We start from the raw sequence: 11,542 nt of genomic DNA on the forward strand, positions 1-11,542 counted from the left end.
GAATGACCTTGTGATTTGTTAATAGTTATAACAAATGAGATAATAATGAGAAATTATTTCCTTACCATTTGAATGGCCAAGATAATTGTGAAGGAGACATGAACATCCGCAGAATATAAATAATACTCTCAATATTTTTTCTAGAAATGATTTTTACCTCGATGACATGATTTGCAAGTTTGGTGACGGTGAGTCGTGTACGATTGCATAATCCTTCCAGATTGATCCAATATTAAAATTGAGCAATAATCATGTAGAAAATATGAATTAAAATAATAAATATGCTCTTCTTTTAAAAATAATAAACTTTTTTGGTTAAATAATTTTGTCTTTATGTTTTTTCATTTAATTATATTTTAGAAAATAAAAGTAAATAAATTTAAAATAATGTATAAATCCAAACATGGGAAAATGTGTTGTTATTTAATTATTTATGTTACTGATATTTTTCTTTTGAAATTATTTTTAATTTAAGATATAATATTTATTTTAAAAATCTATCTTTCTTTTAAAAATATTTATGTTACAATATTTATATTTAGGATCCATATATAAATCAAAATCTATCTTTTTTTTTAAATAATAAACTCTTTTGGTAAAAAAAATGTTTTTCTTTTTTATATTCTTATTATACTTTAAAATCAAATGTGCGTAATATATCAGTACCCGTGGGAACGCACGAGAAAATTCAATCATATCTTAAATCAATTGATAGAAATGTCATTATAAATAATAGAATAGATATTTGTATCTCCTACAACACAATTAACACCCTCTTAATCTCTCTTTTCATCCTTGAGTTCATGCTCTAACTCCTTCTCTTGTTCATGTAATTAAAATGTACAGAATATTCTTTCACTACAAACCAGTGTACAATTGAATAAAAATACAAATGAAAAATAAGAGAAAAAACAATCTCTAAATAATTGAGAGAAAAAAATTATCAGATAATTATTAAAAAAAACAGTTTGACATAACATAAGCATGCTTGACATAAATAATATAAAATAAAATAGTTGTATGATCCTTCATCCGTCTCACAATGAATAACCTAATTGACCATTTCACCCGTATTAAAAAAGTAAATAAATAAAGTAGAGAATGATATTTTTACTAAAATATTCATTATCAAATATTAGAAGCGGTGAAAGTAGTAATGATTAGGGATTGATAAAAAAAATTAATTTGCATTATAAATTAAAAGTGTTCATTCATCTTTTGAGTGTTTAATTCTAAACGAGTCACTCATTATTATGGGACAGAGAGAGTAAAAGAGTAGAAGCGATTTCAATTAACACAAAAATTCAGAAGATGGAATATATCCACATTTTTCATTGAATTTATTCATATATCCCAGTCGGATGAAATTTCTATGGATCATTGATAATCACTTCCATTCTCTTCTAAAACAAACTTGGAAGATGTTTTTGGATCATTCTTTGTTCAATTATCTTGCCTCGCATTTGAATACACCAGGAAAAAAACATCTATACTTACCAAAACTGTATGAAAAAGAAACATCACATCGATCAAAAAAATTCCCGGAAACAAATTTAATGAAACACAAAATCTTAATAACATTTTTCTCCTAATCATTTCACTCATATAATTTTGTCACTACTACAACATAGTAAAATACTTCAAGATATGTTCGAAAAATGACACAAATTTTTCCTTATCAAACATGTAAAGGGTGAGAGACTGATTCCTCTGATGAATCCTTATAAAGCATATAAGTAATTGCTTATAAAATTAAATAACAATATAGTATAACTTGTTTATCATAACTATAATTTATATGTATAATTAATTTAGATGGCATATACAAATAATGTACCTTTAAAACGGAAAGTGTAAAGCATCCAAAACTTTATAAGTATTTATATGTATAATTAATTTAGATGGCATATACAAATATATAAATGTAACATCAAAATAATGTAGCATTCACGAAAAAGTATTTAAATGTCATCTCATTGTTTTGGATGCTTTATAATTATGCTTTTGAATATGCAATACTTGGTACATGTTGACAGTGACGGAGTCAGATAAAAAAATTTGGGATGACCGCTAACGTAAAATAAAGATGATAAATAAAATGTAAATAATATTTTAAATAAAACATTAAAGTTAAAATAAATACAAAGTTAATTACTAGAAATTTAAATTACATGACTTAAAACTACCTTAAAGTAATGCTTTACGCGTTCCGAGTGACTTGAAATCGTCAATAATTGACTCTGAACTAATGCTTGCACTAATCTCTCTTTCAATGTATACTGTCATGCTATCTCCAAGAAACCCATCATCCATCTTGTTTCTCAACTTAGTCTTAATAATTTTCATTGCTGAAAAAGACCTCTCAGTTGTGGCCATAGAAACGGGAAGAGTCATGATAAGACGAAGTAGTCTATCAATCAAGAAGTAAGTTTCAGCCTGTCCAGATGCAACCAAACATGAACATAATTCTTGAATAGTTGATAAATTATTCAAGTTTGATGTTTGACGAGCAACAAATAGAAAATGTTGGAGTTGAAATTGCAAATTATTCTTCTCTTGATCACTAAAATCCATAGGATAATATTTTTCAACTAAAGAACAAATAATATCAATGCTAAAAGCTTTATATCCATCCTTAGGAGATAAAGAATAAGAAAGAGTTAACAAATCCATTGCTTGCTCACTGAATCTGCTATTCAACTCTTGTAACTGTTTGTCAATGGTAGTGAAAAAGATTTCAACTTTAAAGTAATGTTGAATTGTGACTTGATTCTCCTCAAGACGGGAGCGTGCAAATCTTATTGTTGAATGAACATCATTAAGATCAGGAATCTCAATACCATACTTTTCACAAAAATATACCACTTTAGTAAACAATATATCCCAACCATTTTCTCTCAATCCTTGAATAAGATGTTCTGTTGAACGAACCAAGTTCATAGCATTAACTACATCTTGATTTTTTTTGTAAGGCTTGACAAAGCATATCTGTTATTCCCATGATTTCTTTCATCAAGTGCAAAATAAATATAAAATCAAATGTCTTCAAGTAATTGTAACAACTATCTGCATCCCCACGTGTAGCATAACTCCCTCTATCTTTTGCAATTTTTTTTAAAACTAAACAAGTTGCTTCATACATGTTTATCAAGCTAGAAATTAAATCGTAATGTGATCCCCAACGAGTATCTCCAGCTCGTTTCAATGTACCAACTTGATTTGCACCTTTACTAGTTACAATCTCATCAATCTCTAACAAATAAGCAATTTCTTCTAATTGGGCAGCTTGTAACTCATCATGACGCTTTGTAGAAGAACAAACAACATTCACAACAAAAATCAGCTTCTCAAAAAATTTATGAACAGGTTTGACTTCTCTTGATGATGTAACTAATGCAAGTTGCAATCGATGAGCAAAACAATGAACATAGTATGCATAAGAACAATCCTTCATAAAGAGGGCTTGTAAACCATTCCATTCTCCTCTCATATTGCTAGCACCATCATACTCTTGGCCATGAATGTTAGAAATATCAAGGTTATGTCGAGAAAGTATATCACATATTGCTTCCTTAAGAGATAAAGATATGGTGTCTTTAACATGTGCCACATCAAAAAATCTCTCTTGTATTAAACCAACTTTATCAACAAATCTTAATACAAGAGCCATTTGTTCCTTTTTTGACTCATCACGAGCTTCATCAACAACGATACAAAATTTGGAATCACCAATTTCCTCACGAATACTCTTTTTCACCCTACTAGAAAGAATTTGCAAGAGCTCTTTTTGAATTTGACGTGAAGTATACTTGCAATTTTGTGGAGCATTTTCCAACACAACTTTTGCAACTTCATCATTGTAGGATGCTAAAAGTTTCAATAACTCAAGAAAGTTACCTTGATTTCTTGATTTGCTACTTTCGTCGTGACCCCTAAAAGCACAAGCTTGTAGTGTTAACCAACGAACAATGTCAATTGAAGTCTTGAGTCGTAACCGATTATTCATTCTTTGACTTGAACTTTGCACTTGAATAACATTTCTAATATGATCATCTTGATTCAACAAGTCTTGACAAGCTTTCATTGCATTGTTGTGTGGTGAGCAAGGATCATTCCCTATGTGTTTAAGAAAGGAACAATGTTTTCCATTCCTAACTTTCTTCCAATTTCTAAAACCCATAGAAATAAAGACAAGTGATCCGGGACGTCCACTTAGTTTTTTGCTAAAAAGGTAACATGGTAAGCAATATGCGACATCTTCAGATGGTGAATATTCTAACCATGATGGAAATATGTTAAACCAAGTATGTTGAAACCTTCTCGGATGATCCTCGGACAAAGGATAGTTTTCTAAATGAATTTGATATGGATCCCATTTTAGATAAGCTCTTCGTATTGCATCCACTTGATTTGGTGGATATTGCCAAATCGGAGGACCCTTTCCAGGATCGCGTTCCAAAGAATTTTCAAAACCATGATGCTCTTCAATTGTTGGATTCTCAAGAACTGTTTCAGATTCGGATGTCGGGATTATAATTTCTTCATCTCTCTCTTCTCTTTCAATTTCACATGTTTTCCTTTTGAAAAAAGAATCAATTTTCCTATTATTCATCTTTACTCTTCCTATAATATCATATCAGATCTAAAAATCAATTTAGAGAACATAAAAATAAAAAGAGAAAAAAATTAATAAACTTAATTAATCAACTTTAATCCGTTTTCAAATACCGGTAACTTCACTATTAGAAATTAGCAGCAACAATGATTAAATAAACCTTATTACAGTGTATAACTATATTTGTAAATTACAGTGTTATGAATTGACTTAATAAACAATAACCCACATTTCAAAAAAATTCCCAATCTACCCCACATGCATAAGGGAGGCGCCAATTGGATTGGCGCCCCCTCTTAAAAATTACAAGGAGGCGCCAATTGGATTGGCTAGGGCAGGTGCCCTAGCCAATCCAATTGGCGCCTGTGTGTTATTTTTAAGAGGGGGCGCCAATCCAATTGGCGCCTCCCTTAAAAAAGCCTCAAATGAAAAAACTTCCAACATGAAAGTTGTAGATCTTTTCAAGACAATGAATTTGGATATAAATTTTGCAACATTTGGATTTTTTTTGAGAAAGTTATGGCCAGTTGAAGTTGGACTTCTGAGTTTTTCAACTGTTATCTGACCCATAATGTTTTGTATTATTGCATGTGTTTCTTTTAGGAATATGAATTTTTGTCCAACATAACATTTGAAGTAGACATCCTAAATTTTGCAATGCACTTGGTCCCACCTCAAAATAATAAAAAATGAGTGAGTTAGGTCCCTGCGAACTTGACCCAAAATTAGGGTTTCAACTGTAATTTGACCTATAATGTCTTGCATTATTTCATGTGTTTCTTTTAGAGTTATGAAATTTTGTCCAACATAACATTTGAAGTAGACATCTTAAATTTTCTAATGCACTTGGTCCCACCTCAAAATAATTAAAAATGAGTGAGTTAGGTCCCTGCGTGGTTGACCTAAAATTAGGGTTTTGAAATGTTTTGAAATGAATGATGAGCTTCCAAGTTTCAAATGGATTTTTGATGAACATGAAAGTTGTTCATATGGCGACTGTTGTTAAAACTTGAATGGAGGCGCCAATTGGATTGGCTAGGGCAGCTGCCCTAGGCTAGGGCAGGTGCCCTAGGCTAGGGTAGGTGCCCTAGCCAATCCAATTGGCGCCTATGTGTATGTTTTAAAAGGAGGCGCCAACTCAATTGGCGAGTCCCTCATAAAATGCCTTTTTTGTCTTATAAATAGATGCGTTGTGTGACCTATTGTTCCACAACTCATATAATCATTTGGCTATCATGTTTGGTGTTCGTCGCCGATACGGTAAGGTGATTTATGCGAGAGACAAACCGCAATTGCTGATGCTGTTTTGGAACATCACCACGTTAGATCAACTGAAGAGGGAGCTGGTTCGATGGTTAGACGGGAAAATACCAGAAGGGGAAAAAATCAGAAGTATTGAGAGACTTGACAGTATCTTTGGTTGGGTGCGAATGAGGACTGATAAGGATGCTAGGGAAATGATGTTCGGTCGAGACGACATTAATTTGATTGTTGTAATCAGTTAGAATTATTTATGTTTTCAGATGTTTTGTACTGATGTTGGTTATGAAACTCGTTGTAACAAGAACTTAATGATATATAATGATTGATTGTTACAGAAATACAATGTTACAACAAGCATAAGATGTAGATACAATGTTACAAATAGCTTAAGATCTAGATATAATGTTACAATAAGCTTAAGATGTAGATGATGCTCCTTGATTGGGACAGTTGTTTTTGTTGTGTCCTGGTTGACGACAGATACTACATAATCTTATCATTTTATCTGTGGAATCCATCTCTGTTCTTATACGTGTGCTGTTTGGCCTTCCTTTCTTCTTTCTACGCATCTCTTCATTGTGCCAAACAATATCTCCTTCATATGGAGGCCAATAATCCTCCATTGGTAGTACTGAAAAGCTTTGACTATATACATTCATGATGGTGCTGGCCTTGTACACATCAGATAAATGGGTGTAAGCGTCTTGACGAGTATAAGCGCATGCTGCAATGACATGGGAGCAAGGTATGCGGAAGGCCTGAAATTTTCCACAATCGCACCAACTTGTGTTTAGTCTAACAACGTAGGCTAAATTTGGTCTCCCCTCGCTGTTGCCCATTGTTTCCTGGACGCTGAAATTTTGTCTATGACGGTCAAACACTGTTACAGCGTGTGTCGTAGCTTTGATGCTCTCCTCTTTCATGACCTTCATGCAACATTCACTGAATACTTGTCCGGACATTAACACTGCACTCCATCTTTCACCTCTGCTTGCGAACATAGAAGCCAACCTATAATAGGTTGATCTTACCAAGGCTGTTATCGGCAGGTTTCGTATTCCTTTAAAAACCCCGTTCATGCATTCCACAATGTTTGTTGTCATGTGGCCCCATCGACAACCACCGTCAAATGCTCTTGTCCACTGCTCTACTGGGATGTTATTTATCCATCTCCCCGCGTCTTCATTAGACAGTCGAATCTCATCACGATAATATTGAAAAGACGGTTGAGTTAACGCATACCCAGCATTCACCACCTTCTTGCGAAGATTCTTATCTTTTATAGCACGCATGAAGTTTTGTGCTATGTGTCTGATACAGTAGACATGTGTAGAAGGAGGATCATGCCATCCGTTTTCATGGTTGTTGTAGGCACTTTCGATGGCAGCATGTCTATCAGAAATCAGACATAGATTGGCTTGTGGTGCGACATGCGTTCTGAGATGTCGAAGAAAGAAACCCCATCCAGCAGCTGTTTCACCTTCAACAAGAGCAAAGGCAACGGGAAATACATTGTTGTTACCGTCTTGTGCAACTGCCATGAGCAACGTACCCTTGTATTTTCCGTATAACCAAGTGCCATCAATTTGCAGGAGAGGTTTGCAGAATGCGAAACCTTTGATGCAAGGGTCAAATGCCCAAAAGAGACGGTGGAATATTCTATTACCTGTAGCACAGGTTCCGTCTGGCATCATTGCTGGCACTGTCTCCAGAATTGCCACGGTTCCTGGGACATAAGTTTTTAGTGCCCATAAAAATCGTGGTAATTCTTTGAATGAGTCCTCCCAGTTGCCGAAAACCTGCTCAACAGCCTTTGTCCTCGCAATCCATGCTTTCTTGTAAGATGGAGTATAATTATATGTTGTTCGGATATGTGATATAATTATACTCACCTTCACTGATGGGTCTTTGTTTACCAATGGCAGAATGTCTCGACAAATCAATGCTGTGCTCAGTTGACGGTGATCTTGTGCAACGGTTGTTGCGACGCAACTGTGTGGTGGGTCTATTGAAGCGATCTCCCAAGAGTCATTTCTCTTCTTGTAAGATGCAGCCAAACGAAACTTACATAGCATGTTACAACATTCAATAACATACCTTCTTGAATCAGTGCGTTTAACCGTAAAGTCAACAAAGTTGTTCATGTGATATTTTTTGATTGCCAAGACACATTCCTCTTTGGTACGAAACATGTCTCCCACCTTTAATTCTCCTACTGGTCTCGGATACGGATTGTAGAAGACACTGTCGGACATTTCATCATCGTGAAGATCCATATTTGTCATATGTTGAGGAGGAATATAGACATGAGTAGGAGGTATTGGTGGTGGTTGACCCTCATCTTCATCGTCGTTATTCAGGATGTGATCAACCTGTATCTCAGTCTCCTCTTCTTCTTCATCAACAACGTCGACCTCTACTTCTGCTTCTGGGTTGAGTTCATCTGAGCATTGTGCATCATCTGCATCATCTCCACCAGCTGGATCCTGATATGTTACTTGAGACTGTTGAGACGGTATACATGGTTGTAAAGTAATGTACAACTCGATAGAATCCATGCCTGAATGTTCATGACTAAGAAACATGCTTTGCACATCTTCATCGTCTCGTATCTTTAGGGGGAAAAACTTGCATTGACCATTCTCAAAAAATATAGGATTCTGATATGTCATCCTTGACACAATACCTCCCTGTATAAAGGATTGTATTCTTTTTTTGAAATGCAAAAAGGTTGCATTTCTCTTCATCGAAACTCTAATGGTATCAGTGTTTCTAAAACAAAAACCATGAAGCTCAGACTCAAAACTTTCACCGTTGCAGTGAACGTTGATACTGTATAATGATGAAGATGACATTTTGGAGATGAAAAGTATTTTGCAAGTGCAGATGAAAGTGAGTGAAGATGAAAAGTATTTTGAAGATGAAAAGTATTTTGCAAGTGCAGATGAATGTGATAGTAAGACACTTAAATAGATGAATGTGATAGTAAGACACTTAAATGAGGTGGAGACACCATGCAAACACATTTTTTCATGCACTCATCCATTTGCCTATAAATTGATCCACTCCTTCAACAATTCTTCCACACCAACATTCTCACTACCTCATCTACATTTCTCACTACTTCATCTCCATTACTTCTTTTACAATTTCATCTCCAACAAAATCTTCCATTTTCATCTACACCAACTCCCCAACAATATGTCTTTACTCACAATGGGCGAGGCACACAGAGGAACAGTTGCAAACATCGCGACATACGTAAGTATTTTCTTATACTTCTTTTTTATGTTTCATCTCCACCTACCCCATTTTATTTTGAAATACCGACTTAAAAAAGCATACATTATTTCTATTATAGGATGTCTCAAGGTTTCGCACTCGAGTCCACGAATTTGTCCACATGGACCCGTTGATTCAACCTTATGTTGAACTTGCCGGTTTTGGTCACCTTAGCAAAATTATGTCTTGGTCTATAGATAACAAATTCATTCTCGCCTTATGCGAAAGATGGAGGCCAGAGACACACACATTTTGGTTTCCAACCGGTGAGTGTACCGTGACGTTAGAAGACGTCTACATGCTTTTAGGACTACGAATTGAAGGCAAAGCTGTTAATGGTAAGACCAACTTTCCAAATTCAATTTGCATGGAGCTTTTAAACGTTGATTTGTTAGATGATAATGCTAGGGGACAAGGTATACTACTTTCACGCCTAAAGTCATATTATAATAGTTTTTATTTAGATGAGCATTCTACCGAAGAAGCTCGAATCATTAAAACTAGGTGTTACATTATGTTGTTACTAGGATCCTTTTTATTTCCCGAAGGTAGTGGTTCTAGCATGCATATTATGTACTTACCTTTACTTAGACAAATAGATAGAATAGGTAGTTATAGTTGGGGATCCGCATGTCTAGCCTATCTCTATAGTTCTTTGTGCAAAAACTGCCACAAAGATACTTCTACATTTTCTGGATGTGCTGTTTTGCTACAAGCATGGGGATGGTCAAGACTACCGTCTCTAGCACCGGTCAATAGCAACCCCTTCACTTTTCCATATGCAAAAAAGTAAGTTGTTTAAATTGCTATATCTTTACTTCCTTCCTTACAGTTTATTACCCATAACTAATTTATTTTAACTTTTTGGTGTAGATGGTCGGCACGCGGTATGAATTACAGCAGATGTCCGAGACACTGTATTACTCAATATCGCAACCTGTTGGATCACCTTCGACCGGCAGACGTAAGCAAAATAATTACATTATTTCTTCATATTATATTCACTTTTTCTACATTCATTTAAATCCTATTGTCTTTAACATTTCAGTTCATTTGGCGTCCATACCTTAATATGGATCATGAGCATCAGATCAACCCTGAAGACGCAGCCGTATGGACAACATGCACACCAATAATACGGTTCACAACAGTGGAGCTGCACAACACCGATCGTGTGAAGCTGCAGTTTGGTATGGTCCAGAATATCCCAGATCCCCCAGCTAGCCTAGGAGAATGGCATATGCGTAAAGTGAACGACCAATGGAACTTCAACCCTTGGCAACAATTCGCAAGATCAGAGTGTCGCAAGTGGAAGCACCGTCATGACCATGTCTTAACTGACGCAGTCATGCCAAATGAGGTAAAACCAAGTCGTACTTATATGGCTTGGTATAGATCAGTTGGATTTCAATTCATCGCCGATGATATGTACCTCTACGACCCACGCCAGACAACTTACACACAAGAAGCCTCAACATCTAACCCCCAACAACATTCTCAGCCCAATTACTCACAACCACCTATCCGACAAACTTTCCGTTCCACAAACACACAAACATACAACCAAAACATGCCATTCACCCAACCCCAAAACCAAGAACATCCCCCATACCACCACCAACAAATGGACCATCAACCTTCGACCGAACATCGCTTCGCACCCACACCATCACCCTACCAAAGTCGCCTTACCCAAAACACTAACCGCCCCATCACCTACCGTAGCCAAGAACCCCAAACATCACAATACCAAAACATCCCACAACCATATCTCTTCCAAACACCCCAACAACCTTTCCAACCTTTCCTAGACCCATCATTGTCACCCATGTCCCCCTTCAACCGTCCTGGTCGCCCATCCATGAGTCAACCACACCCCAACTTCTCTGGCATGGGTCATGAGCTCAGCTACGCCGGTACACCATCATTGAATACTGAAGACTATGCTGAGTTGGCTCAATACCTCAACGGATCTTCTCCTGTAGGCGGTAATGACGCTCCTGGACCATCAGATGAACAAACACCGGTTCAGAATCGTCAACGTGGGTTAGGGCCAAGGGTTAGGATAGCTAGGGGATGTGGGACCGGAGGTCGGTTAGGTGATCCCGGTCATCACCATTAGGATTCATTGTGTAAAATCCAAATTTTATTAATATCAATTCGTATTATGTCAAATTTATCTTTGTGTATTCTCCAAACATTAAGTTTCTTTCATAATTCTTAAATAAACACATATCATAAAACAAAAATTTATAAGTCAAAAACCCTAATTCAAGGACTTGTTATTGTTATGTTGAAGGGCTTGAAGTTGGTCCCTTTTGGCAAAGTTCACATACACTTGTTTTGACAGAAACCCTAATTTTGGGTCAAGTTCGCAGGGAC

General features: G+C 35.8%; 1 protein-coding gene across 1 annotated transcript; it reads left to right on the plus strand.

Moving 5' to 3' along the window:
- Positions 1-8,960: 8,960 nt before the first annotated feature.
- LOC127129957 (altered inheritance of mitochondria protein 3-like) lies at positions 8,961-11,335 on the plus strand. Its single transcript, XM_051059054.1, has 3 exons — positions 8,961-9,139; positions 9,240-10,124; positions 10,209-11,335. Exons 2-3 carry the CDS (start codon positions 10,050-10,052, stop codon positions 11,280-11,282), a joined length of 1,149 nt encoding a protein of 382 aa, XP_050915011.1. The 5' UTR covers positions 8,961-9,139; positions 9,240-10,049; the 3' UTR covers positions 11,283-11,335.
- The last annotated feature ends 207 nt before the right edge of the window (positions 11,336-11,542 follow it).

The sequence above is a fragment of the Lathyrus oleraceus genome, chromosome 3 (genome assembly GCF_024323335.1).
Source record: "Lathyrus oleraceus cultivar Zhongwan6 chromosome 3, CAAS_Psat_ZW6_1.0, whole genome shotgun sequence".
NCBI lineage: Eukaryota > Viridiplantae > Streptophyta > Magnoliopsida > Fabales > Fabaceae > Lathyrus > Lathyrus oleraceus.

What these genes read in the sequence shown, in the direction of transcription:
- LOC127129957 (XM_051059054.1), top strand. Translation starts at nt 10,050, where the DNA reads ATGAATTACAGCAGATGTCCGAGACACTGTATTACTCAATATCGCAAC. An exon ending in ATCACCTTCGACCGGCAGAC is followed by an intron (nt 10,125 to 10,208) that starts GTAAGCAAAATA and finishes TTAACATTTCAG; the next exon opens with TTCATTTGGCGTCCATACCT.